Source organism: Epinephelus lanceolatus, chromosome 18, assembly GCF_041903045.1.
Source record: "Epinephelus lanceolatus isolate andai-2023 chromosome 18, ASM4190304v1, whole genome shotgun sequence".
Taxonomy (NCBI): Eukaryota; Metazoa; Chordata; class Actinopteri; order Perciformes; family Serranidae; genus Epinephelus; species Epinephelus lanceolatus.
The window spans coordinates 13,591,806-13,611,935 of NC_135751.1; the positions used below are offsets into that span (position 1 = coordinate 13,591,806).

General features: G+C 39.8%; 1 protein-coding gene across 1 annotated transcript; it reads right to left on the reverse strand.

Annotated features, from left to right (window-relative positions):
- Positions 1-5,839: 5,839 nt before the first annotated feature.
- On the reverse strand, positions 5,840-19,480 carry ppp1caa (protein phosphatase 1, catalytic subunit, alpha isozyme a). The gene is made up of 8 exons (XM_078161276.1): positions 19,323-19,480; positions 18,920-19,029; positions 11,952-12,083; positions 11,495-11,725; positions 11,297-11,401; positions 10,980-11,203; positions 10,555-10,689; positions 5,840-9,553 (listed from the first exon to the last, which is right to left on the reverse strand). Exons 2-8 carry the CDS (start codon positions 18,972-18,974, stop codon positions 9,437-9,439), a joined length of 999 nt encoding a protein of 332 aa, XP_078017402.1. The 5' UTR covers positions 18,975-19,029; positions 19,323-19,480; the 3' UTR covers positions 5,840-9,436.
- Positions 19,481-20,130: the final 650 nt, after the last annotated feature.

Here is a 20,130-nt window from a genome sequence, read left to right on the forward strand (position 1 = left end):
CGAGTCACCAGCCTCAGAAATCGCAAGTTAACAGCAGCTCAGATCAGAGACCAGATGAATGCCACACAGACTTCTAGCAGCAGACCCATCTCTAGAACAACTGTTAAGAGGAGACTGCGCCAATCAGGCCTTCATGGTCAAATAGCTGCTAGGAAACCACTGCTAAGGAGAGGCAACAAGCAGAAGAGATTTGTTTGGGCCAAGAAACACAAGGAATGGACATTAGACCAGTGGAAATCTGTGCTTTGGTCTGATGAGTCCAAATTTGAGATCTTTGGTTCCAACCGCCGTGTCTTTGTGAGACGCAGAAAAGGTGAACGGATGGATTCCACATGCCTGGTTCCCACTGTGAAGCATGGAGGAGGAGGTGTGATGGTGTGGGGGTGTTTTGCTGGTGACACTGTTGGGGATTTATTCAAAATTGAAGGCACACTGAACCAGCATGGCTACCACAGCATCCTGCAGCGACATGCCATCCCATCCGGTTTGCGTTTAGTTGGACGATCATTTATTTTTCAACAGGACAATGACCCCAAACACACCTCCAGGCTGTGTAAGGGCTATTTGACCAAGAAGGAGAGTGATGGAGTGCTGCGGCAGATGACCTGGCCTCCACAGTCACCGGACCTGAACCCAATCGAGATGGTTTGGGGTGAGCTGGACCGCAGAGTGAAAGCAAAGGGGCCAACAAGTGCTAAACACCTCTGGGAACTCCTTCAAGACTGTTGGAAAACCATTTCAGGTGACTACCTCTTGAAGCCCATCGAGAGAATGCCAAGAGTGTGCAAAGCAGTAATCAGAGCAAAGGGTGGCTATTTTGAAGAAACTAGAATATAAAACATGTTTTCAGTTATTTCACCTTTTTTTGTTAAGTACATAACTCCACATGTGTTCATTCATAGTTTTGATGCCTTCAGTGAGAATCTACAATGTAAATAGTCATGAAAATAAAGAAAACGCATTGAATGAGAAGGTGTGTCCAAACTTTTGGCCTGTACTGTATATATATATATATATATGCACAGCATAAACTTTGTCTGTGTCTTCATGTGTCCTTATGTGTCAGTACACTTCCTTTAAGAATTAATATTTGAATGCCTCAAATTGGCAGTAGTTTTCCTGGACTCAAATGAGTAATACGTCAATGCGTGTCAATCAGCATAAGGATTAATATTTGAGTGCCTCAGTTGGCCAGTATTTTCCTGTCAATTAAACATGTCATTATTCTTCTTCTCTTTTTTTGTCACCAGGCAGCAACGTTGCAGTGTAACAGAAATGACCCAGTTGTCTAATGATGGGGTTGTTAAGAACAGTTATTATTTACCTAAAATTGTAATTAGTGAGAAACTCAATAAATTGGATTTGTGTTTCAGAGAGGTGCAATTTAATTTTGTATGCACAATTTATTACAATTTCAGACTGTAATTAAGGATGAAGCGATGAGCTTTTTAATAAGTCAGTTGTAATGATGAGTGCAACATGCATAGCTTTGTGATCCAAATTAAAGGGCCAACCAGTATTTAAGGGAAATGGTAATGGTTTAGGAAGTCATTTTCTACATTTCTTAAATTCAGTATAGTTCAGTATACAAGCCTGTGTTTGCAGGTCTGTCCAAGCATTTACAAAATCAAAAACATTATAATGAGAGATTGAGTTGTTGTCTAGTGTTTGTATTTGTTAGATGGCTCACCAGTTAATTATAAAGTGATAAAATGTTCAAATCTCCTGGTCTGAGTTTGAGTTTTGTTTACATTGGGTAGACGTTCATGCCTTTAATGATTCAGGGTTCACTTTCAAAGATCACATTATCTCTCAAAATGTTTGCGATGCACTATCTTTGAAACCTAATGCACACCTTCCCATCCTTAAATGAACCTTTGTCAAAGTCCAGGCTGATAGATCCTGACTGCCTTTTTAAAATAGACATAAAAATAGTTTCCTTCAATAACTGTATGAATTAGTGATATGTTGCTATGTACTGACCAAAGAGACATTGTTTTGCATTACCACTGTGAAGCAGGTCAAGACTTGTTTTCTTAGTCACATGCTACATTTTTGCAAACCTCTTTTCAGATGTACAAACGCATACATCCACACACATTTTTTTAACAGTGAAACTATGTAAATTGCTCCACCTCCAAGGGAAATTTTACCCACAGCAGCCAAGTAAGGAAAAGTTGAAAAATGGGATTTTGCCAGCAACTCGTCTTGAGTGTTGTAAGTTCTTGGAACTCAAGCAGTCCAACTAGAAAACAATCCAGACTAGTGCTTCTGCATACTTTAAACAGCATCGAGGCATTTAAGCTCCAATAGATAGGAATCTCCAAGGACTTGAAGGGGAAGTAAACACCAGTCTGTTATCACAAAGGCTTAGCTGAGGTATTTCATGTTGCCAAATGAATTCATTCATCACAGATTATGAACTAGTTTTACACAGTTATCAGTGAGTCCCAGGGCGTACGTTTTATTTCAATGCTGAGGGGAACATAGACTGTAAAAATAATGGATGTAGCTTCCGTGACGTCACCCATTGCTTTGTGGAGCCCTGTTTTGTTGAAGCTTCTAGCATTTCGGCCATCGCCATCATGGCTGTTTGGTGCTAGAAGTGACCATATCTGAGTGAAAGGGTGGAGAAGCCAAGGACACTATCAGCAAACAGTCTGTCACTCAAAGTGGCCCTGTCCTTAATTATGTGTAACTTTGAGTCTTAATGACATGTAAACAGGTGAGTTACATACAAATTCACCCCCACAGTTGTCATGAATGGGGAAATCTGTCATAGAGACCAAACTGTTTTTGTAGCAGGCTGTAAACATGTTTATTCAGCTGTAAAGTTGGGCATTTTAACATGGTGGTCAATGATTGATCAGCTTCTGGAGCAAGCCAGCCAATGGATGTTCAAAGAACTGCAGTTTTCAGCACTTCCATTTTGGCTTCATTATTCAGCCCTGGAAGCTGTCGTCTGGGGGGGTTTAGGGGTCATCCACCACTTCATTTCCTGCATTCAGGTGAATATTCCTGCACTTATGGTGAATCAGATTTATAAACCGGATTCTGATTGTCTGACCTTAGTACAGAAGGTAGTTGGCTGCATCCTTTAACGCCTTCATCCTGGTTAACACTTTGTCCAGGCTCTCCTGGCAATCAAAAAACAGTCATTGTCTAGAAACTCTTGTTTTGTATTTTTACCTGTTAATACATCAGTGTAGTTGGCTAACACCACCCACACTCATTTAGAGCTTTTTATTTCTTTTTCTCTTGTAGGATCACTGCACACACAGGACTTGATTTTGATGCCTGGTGAAGACTCGTGCACAAGTCTGATAAATCAGCAGGATGATTTATGAGCTGACAGGTGGTGACTTCACTGTAGAGAACGTCGAGCTGCACCGTCATAAATCTGCAGGACCATCACAGGCAACACTCCGCCACGTCATGTCAATGCTGCAAGTTACACTGTAGCAGGCGTTTCATCAGAAACTAGTGCTGTTTGATGTGCTGTTTGATGTTTCCTATGCATTTGTTGTAGTGACTTCTACAGCTTTCTTTAAGTATACATACTTACTCATAAATATCTCTGTTTTCTATTTTTACACTTACGGTATATCACTGTATTTTGTTGTATTATTACAAACAAAATCTCCACCCTGTTTCCATTTGTAATTTCTCATTTTACCACATTAAACAGATTCAGAAATTTGCTCTTGAAGACCTACATGAGATGAAAATATATTTTCCAGTGAATTCCTTTAGACTGTGGTCTAATTTAGAGTAACTATTTACATGGGCAGATTATGAGACAATGGGGCCCTGGGCACAGGCATGCAAGAGGCCCTTAAACATCTATCTGCTGCTTTGTGTCTCTTTGTGTCATTTTGTTAGTTTATTTGTTGAGATCCCCCATTAGTTGGACCCTAAAGCAAAGACGGTCTTTCTGAGGTCCACATTTAGAAACACACTTTTAATCTTACCACATTTGAAACCATGCATTAAACATTACAGTCAACAAAAATGGCAAACAAAAGACATTAATTATGAATTATGAACATAAATTATGTTTCTTTGTGGTCATTTTGTTTCTGGCTGTAGTTGCTTTGTGTCTTTTCTGCAGCATCTACTGTAGTTGTGTAGCTTAGTGTTTCTTTGCTGTCATTTTGAGTTTCCTCCTGGTTAGTACCAATGGTGGATTAAGTACCTGAAAGCCAAAATTCTCACCAGAAAATTACTTTGGTAGGAGATAAAGTCACCTGTTAGAAAATATTAATTGAGGACACGTCTTAAAATATCTGATATTTTCTGTACTTAAACATCAAAAGTAATTTTATGATATTAAATTTAATATTAATTAATTTAATATTAATTTTAAGTATTGAAAGTAAAATATACAAGTTAATGCTTTTAATAAAAAAGCAAGCAGTCTGAGTTTTAAAAAAATTACAATGTTTATTTCTTCTTAACATGTACACCACCTTAAAAAGTGAGCCTGCTTTACACTAGGGAAATAATGAGGTTGTCCTCACAACTTGAATGATGTAAAGAATAAAATCCAGTTTTTCATTCCCTCCCATTCCTTCATTTATTCATCCGTCCCTTCCTCTCTCCATTCCTACCCTATTTTGTAGTAAGCAACAAAGATGCTAAAAGGAAATGTAGTGGGGTAAAAGTGAAAGTTGACAGAAATATAAAAACTTAAGTAACGTTAAGTTAAGCCCAAGTATCATTACTTTTGAGTAATCCATCCATTTCTATTTTCCATGTTTTAATGCAGTTGTTTTGGCTCTTCTCTGAAACTTACTGCCACCATGCTCCACATTTTTTATTCCAGCACGACACAAAACCATCAAAGATAAGCAAAGTGGAAAAGATATATACTGCAACAGACACAGAGACAGAAGCATACCGCCAACCCCCATTTTTAAAACAGAGGAAGGAAGGAAGAGGCTGGCAAAGTGTATAAAGAAAGACTGTGTTGTGTGTCTTTCTTTTTCACCAACCAGTTCACACTGAACACAGTCAATTAACAGTCTCCTTGAAATCGGTGAAGCGTCTGTGTGCTGTCTGAGCCAGGTGATACCTGACAAATAAATAAGTAAATGCACACACACGGATAAAGAGGCCACCCATGCTACTGACTCATGCAGAACTGTTTGACAGACAGTAGAGGCAGCCTCCGCAAAAGCAAAGCAGTGAAAAAAAAAATCTGCCTCCAGGCAAGAAAGACGTGTAAAAATTACTACACTCCCTGTGTATGAGTCTTTCCCAACAGCTGATGCTGCATTCACTTTTTATGAGGAAGTGCAATGTTAAGATTCAATGTCTCATGGATGTCTTCTTTTAAATCTGGTAGTGTTGCTGATACATTCAAGGGCAACTAACAACAACACTAACATAGCTTGACATAATCTGGGAGCCAGTGAGTAAAATAGGTGGATTATGTTTGTTTGTTTTTTTTTAAAAAAAAAAGTCCTATTATTTTTTTTTAATTTTTATTCTATTTACTCTTTTATAAATGTGCCTTAGACGTGCCTTACACACAGTATGTTTATAGTATCTAGCCTGTGGGAGTGAAACAAAGTGGGGGTGGGAACACAGGGATATATGTAGGTGCTGGGAAACTGTTGTGTGAATTTGCAATATTTATTTATCTTTATTTCTTTCCTCTTTTGTTTTTTAATAATTTCTTCTTTAACATACTTTTACTATCTGTTATTATATGTACGTATTACTCTAGTTGTCATGGTTTAGGTTTCTGTAGACATTTTTTCCTCAAGAAAACAATAAAATTCAACATCTTAGGTTGCAGTCAGAAACATGTGGAAAGAAAACCCAGACACAAATATACAAATTCTATGTTTTATTTCTACCTTGTAACAGAGACAATTTGTGATTAATTCGAAAACAAACAAAATAAAAAATACTGTTAATTTCTGTCGTTTCTTTTCATTTGAATTGTAACAATCTAATCATTTCATATCTACCCAGCGACAGTGCATGGTGCAAAACATCCCTGATTGATTAAAAAACCTACACTAATAAGCTTGCAGTATCTAGCGTTAAATTTGTCAGTAAAAACAATATTAAACAAAAAAGACCAGATTCTTAGAGGTAAAAACAACAGTAAATATAGAGTAACAAAACATGTCGTAAGCAGAGGTTTGTACAGCTATGGAGATGGAAATTAAAGTGGCCTTTATTGGACCATTTATTCAGAAGACAGAGATCTACAAGTTCCATAATGTTTATGTTATCTCTTACAGGAGCCACTTCATTGTTTTGCATTGTTGAGGACACGATATACCCTTTGGACACAGTCTCCACAACATCATAGCGCTCAAGCTTTAACTTTTTTCTATTATCCTAAAAGACTGAAATACATTGCTGTACATTTTCAGATCTCTTTCTACATCATATCAACCAAAAGAAAATGACAGATCACTATAACACTGTTCCCCACCAGCATGTTGGGCTCAGCTCATTTCAGTTTGGCCACCTTAAAATGTGAGCAAAGACTGCAAGTTATACGACGTGTGAATATCCTGTAATAATGATTATTGATGTATTTTTCTTAGTAAATGAATATAAATGATTTCCTCATATATTCCCATTTATTTAAATTTATATTTCACTTCCTGAGTTGATCTTACTGGATGTGAATTGATCATGAGCACACAATGAGGTCCAATGATTTTTTTTTTCTTTTTTTCCGCCTGCCCTCTCCTACACAGTATCTGATGCAGTTAGTTGCACTGTATGTAATTTATTAGAAAGCAGGCAGGATTTTGGATAAAGCTTACTTACACTGATTTGATTAAAAAAAGAAAAAAAACATTTATTTTCTGAGGTACTGAGTTGAAAACCTCTTGCTGAGATAATGGAGGGAGGACGGTGGTGCAGGGTGACAGCTGAATTCCAGCCTCCCCACCCTCTGCTTAAGTATGTGCTGATGCACTGCACTTAACTCGACCAATATTTACTGCCTTAGCAATGTGAAGAGCTGCATGTGTTCATACTTGGACAGAGGGCTGAAGAATGAGGACAGGCAGCAGACAAATCAAGCCAGACACACTGATTATGTAATTGGGGGAAAGCGTGTTTGGGGTTATTAGAAATGGGCAGTGAGAAAACCTGAAACACTGTGGAAAGAAATATTTTTTCACCAGTTGCAACAGCCTGTGGACTGCGTTCACTGGGGACACCCTGTTTGCCAACATAATGCACGGTAGAGGAAATGCAAAATGGCCCATAGGTGACATTACTGTATGTGTTTTGTGGAGATTGGTCTTTTAAAAAAAAATAAAAAAAATTAAAAAAAGGGCCCATATAAAAGAGCAATGGTCTTTTTGGATGTGAATCCAGTCAGGGTGACTGTGTTCTTTGAGGGTTCACAGTTGTCACAGGATCTACTTTAATAGTCTTTTAAAAGTGATTTATTTCACTCTATGGCTCTTTATGCTTATTTCAACAGCAGGCTGCCAAAACAAAGCAACTCAGAAAGATGACTGCCGTCACAAGCGATGCAAGCGCTTCTAAATTCTTGCTGATATATTTTACATAGCACAATCTAAGAAGCATACAAAAATTATTGACTAATTGCTGTACAGTGGTAGCTGTTCACCTAGTAATTACCTGAACGTTAAGGTAGATTCACTGGGACTTTGCTATACATGATTACCTTGAGTGTATTATCTGTTTGTCTCACAGTAAAACAATGAGTTTGTGCTCAGATTCTCCATCAAGGACAGCTGTCAAACATGTGGTCTATTACTCATTTCCACCCAAACACAGCTGTCTTTAGTGCTCGTGTTCCTCGTTGTAGCCTGCATGCAACCCTCAGTCAGTGTGGGTTTAGATTTAAAGAAGCCCACTCTTTGTTTCATGACGGGCTCAAGTGATCTTGACTAGAGCACTTGGAACCAGGAAGTTCAGAGCAATGATTGACCGTGCATCTCCCTTTAAGAGTATTCACCTTTGATCACAGAAGAACGTGGAAAACCTTCAAACCACTTTCTCTATCGAGTATGCAGTGTTAAAGTTCAATACAGATTAAATGCCAGCTAAATAGTGGTATCTACTTGTGCAACATATCGACGGCACATGGTGATACAGTATTATGTGTGAGGATTATTGAGCAACACAAGCTCAGTGACAGAGCCATTCACTTCCTGTTCCTGCAAGTATCCCTGCTAAGCTTCGTTAACGTGTACTTCATAATCATCCAACTTCATTATAAAAAATAGACATTTTGCATTGAAGAGATTCCTAATCAAATATCTATTTTTTGTGATACAAACAGGTAACCTCTGGTTCTGAGAGCAGCTTTTGGCTGTCCTCGCTTACAGTCACCTAACATCTTCTTTGGCTAAATCACACTGAAGCAACACATGAGATGCCCCTTTCTAAGTATAAACTGGGCCACAATGACACTTTCCAGCTTTTACATTTTAGTGAGTCCCTCTCATAAGACATCTCTTTGCGCTGCTATATTGCCAATTCAAGCTTTCACACTTAAAAGAAAAAGCGCAGCCACGGTGCACGGCAAAGGTCGCTGACAAACATGACAAAGCAATGGCAAACACAAAGTGATGATGGCATGATTCAAATAAATGGTTATTTTTATTCATCTTCAGCTTTCAGTGAACTAAAAACAAAAACAAGAAAAGGAAAAGAAATCAAACCATGTTGATTTCATGTATCTACAAAAAAAACCTTCACATCCATGACTGTTCTTAAATCATTGGTTTTCAAAAAGGAAGAGAGAAAAAAATATTTTATTGTGAATCCATTTGATTCAAGGATTCACCTGCACATACTGTATATCCGTCTGTGTGCCCAGTGTGTGTGTGTGCGTGTGTGTGTACGCGTGTGGTATGTGCCGTTACCGTTTGACCGTGCAACTTGATCCCACCCCCCCATCCGTCCGCCCGCCCCCTCCCCACCCATCACACAGACATACACACAGACCTCCGAAACAGGATGTACAAAAGCTTGTGTTTAGCATTAAACAGTGCAGGGCCTTAACATAAACAGCGAAGGCTCCTCTTTCTCTCTGCCCCTTCCCCTCCTCCCCTGCACCCAAGTTGGAAATTACATCACAGATAGGCACAAAGCCATCTCTATAAAATGACAGGAGAACAGAACAGAGGGTACAGGAGGAAGAAAATAAAAACATACATACAGAATACAGCAATTCCCTCTGTATCATTCTCACTTTTTTTTTCTTTTTACACACTCTCAAAAGTGCACGCAAACAGCCAAACAGTTAAAAAATAGTTTTCGAGCGAGAAGAAACATGATTGAACCCTGGACACTTGTCTGCTTTGTTGCCGTTTGGTGACGAGGGAGAAACAAGTTTGGGAGGTAGAGGAAAAAAAGAGCGTTGGGCGGACGGGGAGGGGGGGGGGGGGTGGCAGGTTGTGGGAGGGGGGTCCAGCGGCTGTTATTTCTTGGCCTTGGCGGCCTTGGCTGAATTTCGTGGGGGGGTGACTGGCCTCCCAGATCCCATTCCTGCCCCTCCGCCATAAGGATACAATTTCTTGTCTGCTGGCTTCAGAATCTGTGGGAAATAAAAAGAAATTCTTATTTAGTTTGGTCGACACAACCTCGGTAATGAGTGACAATAAAAACCCATCTGACTTTTTTCTAATCATGGTCATTCTAATTCTAACTTTGGTCGTACGTGTGTATGTTTTGGAGTCAAAATGCTATTTCCCCAAACCCCTCTAAAACCTTTTTCAGAACCCCCCTGAAACATGATCTGAAATAGATTACTGCATGCACAGTGTTGCTGCTACATATAAACCTGTGTACTTGGTTCTGAAAGTCACACAATAATGCAAACAGATTATTGAGTTGGTGGTTGTCCAGCAACTCGGCAAAGTTCCTGTTTCTGAGTGTGGTGGTTTTGAAGAGGGTGATTTAACAGCTTCAGTTTCGGATCATTAAGGGCTGTCTTTTTTAACAGAAACCGCAATTTTTACATCACAGAAAAAAGGAGTCTCTGCTCTTTGTTTTGTGAGTTAGTTTGTGCTATAGTGTGACTTTCAGAACCGAACTAGAGAGGCGTCCACAGCAGTTCACTGCTTACGTTCTGTGCCCTGGTACTCATGTCTGCTTCTCCAAACTTGAGGTGTGCTAACCACATCTACTGTGGGTAATACACTGACTATGGATCTACAAATGTGTTTATACAGTACAAATGTATTATAATGAATCTCAGTGTGTCTTCCCCTGTTAAAATAAAGGTTTAATAATAATAATAATAATAATAATAATAATAATAATAAATTAGCACCATCTTCCACCTTGCACTGTCAGCGAAGGGCAATGTGGGAGAAGTGCATCTGCGATGTAACCTACGTCACTGCTTTTTGTTAATAGCTGTGTGGGAGTTTCCATTTCAAAGAACACAGATGGACCCACCCTTTAATGCTCCGTAATGTATACGTTTTGTTTGACACTGGTCACAACAAAACTCATGTAGCAAAAACATACAGCAGATACAAATCTGTTTCATCACAAAATAAAAAGTACAAACGCAGGCTCTGTTTTACACACCTGGAAGGAGCACATGAGTGTCTCATCCACACTCATCATGGCACCGGCATTGTCAAACTCTCCACAGTAGTTGGGAGCAGAGAATAAGGTGACGAGTTGCCTCTTTGCAAAAAACTCATAACCGTCTTCTACCACCTGAGGAAAAAAAATACCACAGTCAATACCACAGACAATAAAACAGAAGCAAGAAAATGAACAAGTCAGTCAATGACTTGCTTGTTGGTATAAGTCCAAGCAACACAGATTCAGATTTCCCACTAATGTTTCTATCTTGAAATGAATCTTTGATGTTGTTTAGCTTAAATCTAAAGAACTGAAATTAATACTGGTACACTACTATTTCTGTCATAAGCAATGAAAGAGGACAAATGCACGTCCCACAGCCTCAGCTGGCAGGGGCACAAGGCCTCTTGGCTAAACATTACCTGATGCGCCCTGCATATTAGGTCCATGTCGTGTTTGTGCAAAAATTTGGCCACCACATCTGCCCCGAATGTGAAGGAGACACCGCGGTCGTTTTCACCCCAGCCCAGCACATCTTTGTCTGGGTCTGCCCACAGTAGGTCGCACAACAAACCCTGATCAGGCACGTCTGTGGGTCGCATTACTCTGCGGATCTGCTCCATAGACTGAAGATCAGGAGAGAGGCCTGGGAAGAAACCATGCACCCAGCTTAATCTGGTTCTTATTATCTAATATGCATCACTTCATGTTCATAACACCTTATATTAACAACGCCTACCTCCATGACAGCAGAAGATTTTTTCATCTACGATGGCAGCCACAGGTAAACAGTTAAAGCAGTCTGTGAAGGTCTTCCACAGTTTAATGTTATACCGTCGCTTACCTGCCAACAACACAGGAGACATGAGAATTTAGTGCAACAGCTAAGAGAAAAGATTTAGCATTTTTCCGATGTACAAAAGCACTCTGCACTTACACTCATCATAAAAACCGTAGATTCGATTAATAGAAGCGCATTCGTGGTTTCCACGCAGCAAGAAAAAATTCTCTGGATATTTGATCTTGTAGGCTAGAAGCAGGCAGATGGTCTCCAGTGACTGCTTCCCTCTGTCTACATAGTCACCCAGGAACAGGTAGTTGCTTTCTGGGGGAAAGCCTCCATATTCAAACAGCCGGAGCAGATCATAGTACTGGCCATGGACATCACCTGCAGAGGGCAGCAGAGGAGTGCAATCAAAACACCACAGTTATGCTGATACTGGGTGCTTATCAACTGATACAATCGGCAATTACAGATGAGCAAACTGTCTAGCAAATCATGAGCAAAACCTGATCATCTTCTCTTGCATCAGTCAGTCTGAGGTGTAACATCTTAGACTTTATGGTATTTTAAACTTGGTCGTGATGCATTATTGACACTCATTAAAACTCACCACAGATTTTGAGGGGTGCCTCTAGTTCAAGCAGGATTGGCTGGCTCAGAAAGATTTCACGGGACTTCAGGCAAAGGCCACGGATTTCACTCTCTGTCAGCTGGACATTCTTCCCTGGTCGAGAGCCCTTGACTGAAAAAAAGGGAGAAAAAGGGGACAGATCTTTATGAAGGATGAAGTAACACCACAAAGACACACCTGTGCTCGGGCCTGTAAGAAAGTCTGAATGAAGAAGGGCATAAGGCACAGCAATAAGACGTGATCCTCAGATTTTAAGCCAGACCATCAGACTGGGAAGTAAACACCTCCCACCAGCCACAAGCTGGCAAATTCTGTTAGCAGACTGGTCTTACAGCCACTTCAGCAGGTAACCACGTTATTAAGAGGTCATATTATACATTGCACACCAAGTTTTGGAGAACATAAGTTACTAATACTAGATACATTTTTAACAACCCACAAAACAAGATGAGTCTGTGCAGCATGCAGCATCTGAGAAAACCTGATCAGTGGAAACTAGCCTGACGCTGTCAGCCTCAAAGGCCTGTCTTTCTGTTTAGGTGGCAGTTAAGACCTGAGCTAGGAGAAAGCATGAAACCCACATCCCCCTTCTAGCCGATATAGCTGCTGCAAAGACATTGTAAACACGTAATTAGGACTCACTTAATATGCACTGTTAGGAAACAAAGAATGACACACTATGGGCTATAATAACACTGTTCCACATATAAAATAAAGGACAAGAAACAGGTTGTAATATATAATTAAATCAAGTATAAACTGTACTTATCATGTAATAATGAAGATAACATTCTGTTTCTGGCATCCGGCTACTTTCACGGATGCAATCTGAAGAATTTAGCAGGTTTGTCAAGTCTCTCCTTGTCATGCTTTTTCACACTTACCACACACTCTGAACGGAGCCAAACACAAATCATGATAAAGCCTTGAACAAGAACCCTGCTTATTTTCCTGACAAATTATGCCTTACATTCACACATGTTGTCATGGCTCTAATGCTAGAAAAGGTAGGAGTGAGATGTGAATGACAGCAAGAGAGAAATATCTCTTGGAGAAAGGAGCTGGTAGTCTCGCAGACATTCTCAAATTTTAATTACACTGAAGAACTACTTAGTTTGGCAGAAGACTGAGGATTTGTTATCAATAAAATATTGCATTTTTTGTTGCTGTGTTTGCCAGGTATATGTAGTAACCATCTTATAAATAAATATCGCTTAAATATCAAAGTATCACTACTGCTCAGTGGTGTGGTGGAGGGTATACACAGGTATACGGGGGTATACCCACCTCATTTTCTCTGTGTTTATTTTATTACACACTGCCAGGTAAACGTTGTGAATGTGTTTACATAAATAAATATTGTTTGAATATTTAATAGTAAGTATCATGTTCAGTATTTAGATAAAATATTTGCACCGACAGGCCAGCTGTAGGCTGTGTACATGATGCCATGTGACTACATCTCAGGGACTGTGTCTGCTGCGGCCTTATGCAAGACTGCCCCTGATGGAGTTTGGAATTTGGTTTGTTTGTATCACTGACAGAATCAATCAGACCCCCATTCCTACATGTGCTGCTGCTTGATGCCAAAGCAGATCCCAACACAAACTGTACAATCCTACTAATGAGGAGTCTCATTTCCAACCAACGGACTGTATCACAGCCAACAGAACAGGTAACGTACATGTGGTGGAGAGACAGACCTGCCAGACAACTGTCTCAGTGACAATTTTTTTCAGGCTGGGGTGTGAACAGAGCACTCTCTTATATATATGTTTATGGGACTGACTTGACAGTTGTTAAGTGTTCACCAGTTAACACACCAATAAACGGACAACTGCTTCCACCTACAAATGACAATCAAAGTGACGCAGATCAAGGGTGAATAATGACGGCAGAATTCCAGTTCTATTCAATCTAGATTTGTTTCGCAACATTAGGTCTTGTAATTGTCCTTCCTTCTTCCTGCAAGATTCAGAAGCACAGGCAAAAATTAAGATACCAGTTACTCATGGTAGTTGTCCAACCCATAAACAAGATGTTCCAGTTCAACACTGACAAAAAACAACCCGCACTTTCACACTGTAACTATGTAACACTAACCTAAAACATATTTCAAATGTACCCTACTTCCTTCATTGGAAATCTGTTTAACCTCATCACAAGGTGGCTACACACTTTTATAAAATCAAATGAAGACTTTTTAAGACCTAAACAAAGAAAAAATGAATGCCATTTCCACTGCACAACAAACATTGACAGAGGTGTGGCATATGTAGCCATCCATCCAATAAAAAGAATAAATGCAGATAAGACACCTCAGTACAGAGGATGAGAGCCAAAAGTTACTAAGTTATTAAAATGTTAGAAAATGAAAGTTAATCAATAAAATAAATTCCCAAAAGGTGTCTGGAACCCAAAGTTATGTCTTCAAACTACTCTGACCAACAATTAAAAAAGAAGTCAATATAATTTACAGCAACATGTGTGCAACAGGTAAAAATATCAAATACACGTACTGGAGGAACTGCAAGTTAACAATTTTGTTTTGATCGCAATGTTCAGTTTTTATTGAACTTTTAGAGAGAGGTGTTAGATTTTATGATAACTTTCGATGCTGTAGTTTGGGGCAGACAAAATTATAAAAACACCCTTAAGTGCAACGCCGCACAATTCCTCACCAGTGTAAACCACGACCTCCACCTCTCTAAAACAGCTGCAACAAAAACTGAACATCATTTCATGACAGTGGCATTTATTGCAGGACTTATAAACTTGCAACTGAGTGTAGACCTACCACACCATTTTAATGGCATGTTACATGGTGAGCTGGGTTCCAGCCTGGCATTTTAGCAGTGAAGTTACACAATAAAATAGGCCACACTTACTGTTTACTATTAAACAAAACACACTTTTAAACAAAATTTAGTTTTAACTCATCGTTTCATGTGTAAATCAGTAAATCACTATTAAGTAAATTAAAAGTAGTAGTAACGTTCTGATCTGATAACAGGCTTTCTTTGCTTGACATAACCTTAAATCTATCTAAGAAATCCTCAGCTGGGGAGTGGTGAATAGTGAAGGGAGTAAGAAAATGTTCCCGTCTCATCGGTGGTCAAGAAACACTTGGTCTGGCTCTACCAGTCTGTGATCCGACAAGAGCTGACGATGTAGTGGTGCTGAATCTTTTCCAGAGGTGTCAGTGCTTATCTGTTTTTAATGGAACTGCTTTAACTCCCATTGTCCCAAGTTTAAAAGCTTTGCAGCACATCTTGCAAGTCGCCTCCAAATCGCAACCTCCTACAGCTGACCATTCCTGGTACTTTTCATCTAAGAGCCAAATTTCCTCAAACTTTCCCCAACTGTGACAAGCAAATCCACAAAAATAATAGTAATAAAATAAATAAACAGTAATAAAACATATACTGCCTAGTAGATGCAGTAATACAGGGTGGTTTGATGTGGTATTCTTACATGTCTCAGATAGTGAGTGTCATCTCAAAATCCAAGACCTCTTACAAGTAAAAATAAGACTTTAAAAAATTTTATGACCCTAAATTTCTAGAATCAAATGTAATACTTTAAGGACTTTTAAGAAGGACCTGCGGCCACCCTGCATGAAGCAAAGTTTGACTAAAATGATTACACTACCAGAGCCAGTCACCAGAGCAGCATTCACACAAACAAGGATTCAATCTCTATGTACAACATGCTGCTTCATTACACTTGCAGGTTTCCTTTGTGGTGAAAATGCTTTTGTCTCCAGGACAACTGTGAAGCAGGGAGCCGTCAATAACAGCGTGCATGAAAGAAACACTTGCGACTGATCAGACAGTTTCCGGTGATTGGTCAAGCAGTTTCCATGTGAATACAGAGCCCTTGATTTCATGTACCAGAGAGAGTACTTCCAACACAAAACACCAGTTTTGTAAGTGATCAGATTTTGTGGAATACAAAGTCCTGATTTAATTTATTACAGTTATTATACAATTAATGACACTAAATTATTGAGACGGAGGATGATTTAATGACATGTAAACAGTTTGGGAATCGACATCTCACGACTTGCTGCAGGTTAACTAGATAAACTTTGATTGTCTGTATCACGGTGTCACTGAAAAATAATTGTCAAACTAACATTTGCTTGTATTTATACGAAAGAGGTGAAGTGATCAAGTGTGTGTCCGAGCAACAAATCATAATTTGGGCAAATAACAAATGCCCTTCACTCCTTGTGAAATGTGATGACAAGCAGAGAACTTGGCACTTAATTACAGACCATCTCTCAGGAAAACAGATCCAGTTTTAGTAGTGCTTGCAAGGCACTTGGAGAGGGTGGGGGAGAGTCGAAATCAACAAATGGATGCACTATACTAAAGCAGAAACTAAAAGCAAGTGAAAAGTAGGTTTAAATAAATACTGCAGTGCTGCTTGTCACTTTAAACCTGGATTACAGAAGGCTAAGCCCTGACAGAGCTTACTCCAAAGTTAGCCATATAGCCAGTGGGCAACAGCAAGTTTAAAAAGGGATACAGACAAAAGGCTTTCCACTAGACTGATCAGGGGGCAGAAAACAAAGAGCTGGACCAGCACAACAGTAAAGCCATTGGGTTGCCGGGAGTGCTGGAATCAACAGTTGGTTTGGTCCTGCACTCCTGACTCAGTGCTGGGTGTTCTGACTGAGCTTATGTGATGTCACGCTCTTCAGACATGCTATTAGCAACACACACTCCCAGGGTTCACGTAGCTCTAGCTCTACACAAGTAATCCAATTGAAACTGCTCATTATCCAAACACATTTAATTGGCTTGGTCTCGAAACACAGTCAGCAAGCACGAGGGTTACCTTGTTGTCCCCAAAGGAGACTGAGCTGGTGTTGGATATACAGTAATTTATCAATCTTATGATGCAGCACCTATAAGGAGGCAAGTGTTCTTCACAAGTGTTGAACAGTGTAGACGAATACAATAGTAATGTTAACCGGCGAGTGGTTATTCTCAGCAATAAAACCACAAATGCAGGCAAAAAAAAGGTCAAGTGAGTTACATAAGAGGATATAAATACTGCCACTATCAGGCTTGTTTGTCTTCCCCTGCATTTGGCAGACAACCTTATCACGGCCCAAGTATAACAATCCATGTCCAAAACACAGCACAGCAGGCTGGGTCCACAGTCAAAGTCAAACTCCCAAGAGGCACATGCATATTTGCAAATAATCCCAATCATCTCCACCAGCTCAGCTTAGGCCGATCGTGAAGGTCCTATATTTGCGAATGTACATAAACAGAAGGCTTACATCAAATTTGTGTTAGGCCCAAGAACATTTTCTGTACCCAACTTTCACACCCAAAATATTTTCTGATACTGTGACTTAAGGCACAATTTTTATGAATCACATTTTGTTAAGGTCACAAGTCCCCCACCCAACATGCATGATGCTGCTCCTGGGAAACATGCACACAAATAAGTATGTACACCAACTGTTCCATAGGGGAAAAACACATCAGTGTGCATGTGAAGCAGGCATAATTTCCACACCCCACACCCTGTGTACTTGCTTCACAAGGGCAACTACAGAGGTCACAACCTTATTTCTTGTGCTCTTTAGATGAACTGTACAGTTGGTTCTGAAGAGATTTATGCTTCTGTTTGATGTCCACAGGGCTCCTGTTACACAATCATCATGTGGATATGAAGATAAAACAGCCTTGTTTTCCGTCAGACACACACACACACACACACACACACACACACACACTTCCAACCATAACAACTCTGTCTCCACACATTGGGCATAGGAGCAATAGTTCGTGTCAGATTTGTACAGCCAGTACAGATTACCAATCACTCCGAATCTGCCTACATAATGTTAAATGTTTCTTTTTTACAAAATCATACTGTTGCATTTTTTAAAAACGTCAATCATTTAGGCACAAGATGTTTTACGGTTACAACATAAAAATTAATTTTAGTGTCCTAATATAGGCTAGGTACTTACGTAAATGTTATTTTTCACCGGGAGCACACAAAATGAAAAAGAATGATGTAAGCAGTCTATATATTGCTTAAAATAAACACTGGTGGAGGAGCCTAGAGGGCCAAACAGCAGTTTCACACAGTATTACAGTGAGCTATGCCAATCAAAGCATCTTTGTTTGTACACCTCATTAACAAGTCACTCTGGGGAAGGTTGTGGCTGCAAATTGTAATCAGATCCTCGGCTGCAAAACAGAGCACAACAACAATCCACCCATGCAACTGACAAGCTCTGGTGGGAAAAGGGGGCTACAAATGGGGTTGAGAAAACTGTGTTTACAAGACTGTTCTTACAGTAAGCCAGTGTCAAAGAATGCAAACAGCAACAAGTCAAAGCAATCCCTTACTGCCATACTGCAAATAGCCACTTTCAAATCCCCCAACTAATAACAGTGATTACTCAAAAAGGCCATTTCTCTTATTCTGAACTGAAAAACACGTAAGAAATCATTATCGCTTTTATGAAAAAGCTAATGCATCAAATATAATACACTCTAAGCCAATAACGGATGGTGTAAGGTGTCATTTGCGTAAAATATATGTGTGATGTGCCTTCTTTTTTGGTGGTACTTCACTCTCTCACGTCACCGATTTCCCTTTGATTTGCAGACAACACGGTAACAGTGTATTCTAATGAAAACAGAAATAGGTGGCTATAATAAAAATGCAATATGCACATATAACGTTGGCTAAACAATGTGTGAAGAGCAGGTTTGATTTGGCTAAGATTTTTCATCCATATCCAACCATCGGGCTGGAGAGCACAGGAACCTTAAGTAGGCTAACGCTTCTGCAGCATACCTTTAACTTTAGCCGATTTACCTGCTATATATTACCCATCCCACTACAAAGAAAATATACAATAGTGTAAATGAAGTACATTGCTACACAGTGGGTTTGATGCTCCTCACCTTCCAAGAGACGCTGAATTATAGAGTCGATGTTTAATTTGTCTGGCTCCGCCATTTTCTTTATTTTCTGACGTTCTCGGGCAGTCAAGACCTTGGTTTTCGTGTAGCACCTTAGGTTTAAAAAACAGAGAGCAAAAGAGACGGACACTGGTAATTAGTCATGGTGTACGTTTTAATTCACATGGGTTAGCTAGCGAGCGCCTCGCAATAGCTAATCGAGCAATGTTAGCAGAATCTAACAATGAATGAGCTTCTGCGAGCTTGAGCTAACCAAGCTAACTAGGTAGCTACTAGCCAAGTAACGTCAGCGCCCCATATAAACTAGCAGGAGCATGACTGAACGGCTAGTTAGCTAACGTTAGCTACGTAATATAACTTGTAATCAAACATAATGTCCCCGAACCTTGTCTTCGGTTTAACGGCAGTCCTCCAGGGGTAAATAATGTATGAATAATTATCCTTTGAGCTCAATCTTGGCCCCTTTCCTCCGGTTTGTCCGGTTCCCTTCACTCTTCCCCCAGGAACTTTAAAAGAGGGCCGTGTCTACCGAAGAGGCTACGGTAACGTAAGAGGCTGAATCAAACGGAGCTCACACGTTTCTCAGAAGATGATTGGTCCATCCTGGGGGGAATCTCACATTTGATTGGACGCGTGTTGGGTCCGTCTTTTAAGCACCTCCCCCAGCCGTTTACAACAGTATCAATGGAGACTGAAGTGAGAGCTCAAAGTGCGCCGCCAAGTGTTTAGAAATGGAACTGCAGCGTACACCTACACAAGCTAATACGTCTGACGTTTTTTTTTTAAAATGGGCTTTATTTAGGCTACTTTTTTCATTTTCATATATATATATGTAATTTTAATTAGACTAAATAATGCTGATTCAGTATACAGGAAACAGTATACAAATAGAACAACAACAAAAGAGCCAGGGGTATATCACACTAGACAAAAATATTATAAATCATAATTAGAATCACTTTTGTTGGATGCCTATGTGTTGGTATACATACAGGGGCGTAGCACCAAAGTCTGGTCCCTATGCCTAAGCAGTCTCTGTGGGCCCCCTACCCTTCCTCTCTGGGTCTATGTCTCTCTTACCTTTTGAAATTTTATTTTTACAGTCACTTTGCATCCAGTCTTCTTCATTTCCTTTTTTTCTGTTTTGAAAGTTACCACAGTGTACATTAGTGCTCACGATTCCTAGTGCAGGG